Raw genomic sequence first — 1,679 nt, forward strand, 5'->3', positions numbered from 1 at the left:
TCAGAAAATCAGAAATTCAGAAATTCAGAAGTTCAGAAATTCAGAAATTCAGAAATTCAGAAATTCAGAAATTCAGAAATTCAGAAGTTCAGAAATTCAGAAATTCAGAAATTCAGAAATTCAGAAATTCAGAAATTCAGAAATTCAGAAATTCAGAAATTCAGACGTTCAGAAATTCAGAAATTCATAAACTCAAGAATTCTGAAACTCTAAAATTTCAATTTCTAGGTTTCCCCATCTCCACTGCGTCTCTATTCTCTCGTCCACGCGCTTTGGCTGTAATTACAGTAATCCATTCATCCGATGACGTCATCAGTTTCGGTGGAAAACTACAGTACCCTACAGTATCCGATGGGCTGGATACTGTAAATATTGATGAGGATATTTCAATGATTTTCGGATCGGATCGTGAATTGATTCAAACTAATTTTGGAGGAATTTCCGGAACAAAAATGGCAATATTGGCAAAAAATGAAATTATTGATTTATCGATTATTCAAACGAAACAGGAGACGTTGAGAATGGAATTGGAGAACTTGTATAAATTAATTGGGGCAATTAAGAAGAGTGGAGTGAGGATGGAGAAGAATAATGCCGATGTTTTTAGGTGAGCATATTTTCAATTTTCTAACTCCCTTGGTCCTGGGTCCTGGGTCCTGGGTCCTGGGTCCTGGGTCCTGGGTCCTGGGTCCTGGGTCCTGGGTCCTGGGTCCTGGGTCCTGGGTCCTGGGTCCTGGGTCCTGGGTCCTGGTCAAATACCTCCATTTTCTACAAAATTTTTTTTTTTTTGATTTTTTAGAATCTCCATCACCGGACTTGTCGGAATTCGTGATCCCAAAAAGAAGTCAGAAGCAATTTTGGATATTCAAAATGCAATTAACTCCTTAAATCAAGTGATTCGTGATGCTTATGGTGGACACGCCGTTGTCGAATTGTTGAATTTCAAAGCTGAGGATTCTTCAGAAGACGTGACGTCTTCTGAAATGTGGTATTCTGAATTTGAGAACCCGAAAAATCCAGAATTCATTGAAAATCATAAAATTCAAAAACGAGAAGTCTCTGGAATTCCTGGAGTCCGTGAACCGACTGTATATGAACAACTAAGGGATGCGGCCCGAAAATCCTATGGTGTCACTGAAGCAGTGTCTTCTGACTATCCCGCCATGTTCGCGATGATTTTGGGATTAGTGGGAGCTTTGGTTGTGGTGAGTTTTCGGGTTTTGGTTCGGCGGGAGTTTGAATTTTTGGCTTCGCGTCACTTTGAGACCGCGACGTTTCGAAACCGGTCATTTCAAAATTGCGTGACACTTCGAAACCATTTATTTCGAAACCAGTCATTTCGAAACCGCGACACTTTGAAACCGCGAAACTTCGAAAACGGTCATTTCGAAACCGGTCGTTTCGAAACCGGTCATTTCGAAACCAGCCGTTTCGAAACCGTGACACTTCGAAACCAGTCATTTCGAAACTACGACATTTGGCTTCAAAATAACTGATTTCGAAATGTCACGCAGATTCGAGATGACGCGGATCCAAGTTTTTGGGTTTCTTGGTTTGGCGGGAATTCGAATTTTTTTAAAACTTTCTAATTTTCCAGACTACGATCTACATAATCGTGGCAATGGTATCGATAGACCCGGAAAAGGATTCAATCATCTACCGTATGACGACGGGTACCG

At 40.7% G+C, this 1,679-nt stretch overlaps 2 protein-coding genes across 2 annotated transcripts in view; one reads left to right on the forward strand and one right to left on the reverse strand.

Moving 5' to 3' along the window:
* Positions 1-389: 389 nt before the first annotated feature.
* Positions 390-1,679, forward strand: part of CBG23828 — a gene marked incomplete at both ends in the record, with an annotated part of 2,223 nt that continues 933 nt past the window's right edge. The window contains 3 exons of the mRNA XM_045240948.1: positions 390-607; positions 800-1,205; positions 1,598-1,673. Coding sequence (XP_045091178.1) covers positions 390-607; positions 800-1,205; positions 1,598-1,673 — 700 coding nt within the window. The remainder of the gene's footprint in view (positions 608-799; positions 1,206-1,597; positions 1,674-1,679) is intronic.
* Positions 628-1,679, reverse strand: part of CBG23829 — a gene marked incomplete at both ends in the record, with an annotated part of 2,059 nt that continues 1,007 nt past the window's right edge. The window contains one exon of the mRNA XM_045240949.1: positions 628-768. Within this exon, the coding sequence (XP_045091179.1) occupies positions 628-768 (141 nt within the window). The remainder of the gene's footprint in view (positions 769-1,679) is intronic.

The sequence above is a fragment of the Caenorhabditis briggsae genome (genome assembly GCF_000004555.2).
Source record: "Caenorhabditis briggsae AF16 supercontig from assembly CB4, cb25.NA_048, whole genome shotgun sequence".
NCBI lineage: Eukaryota > Metazoa > Nematoda > Chromadorea > Rhabditida > Rhabditidae > Caenorhabditis > Caenorhabditis briggsae.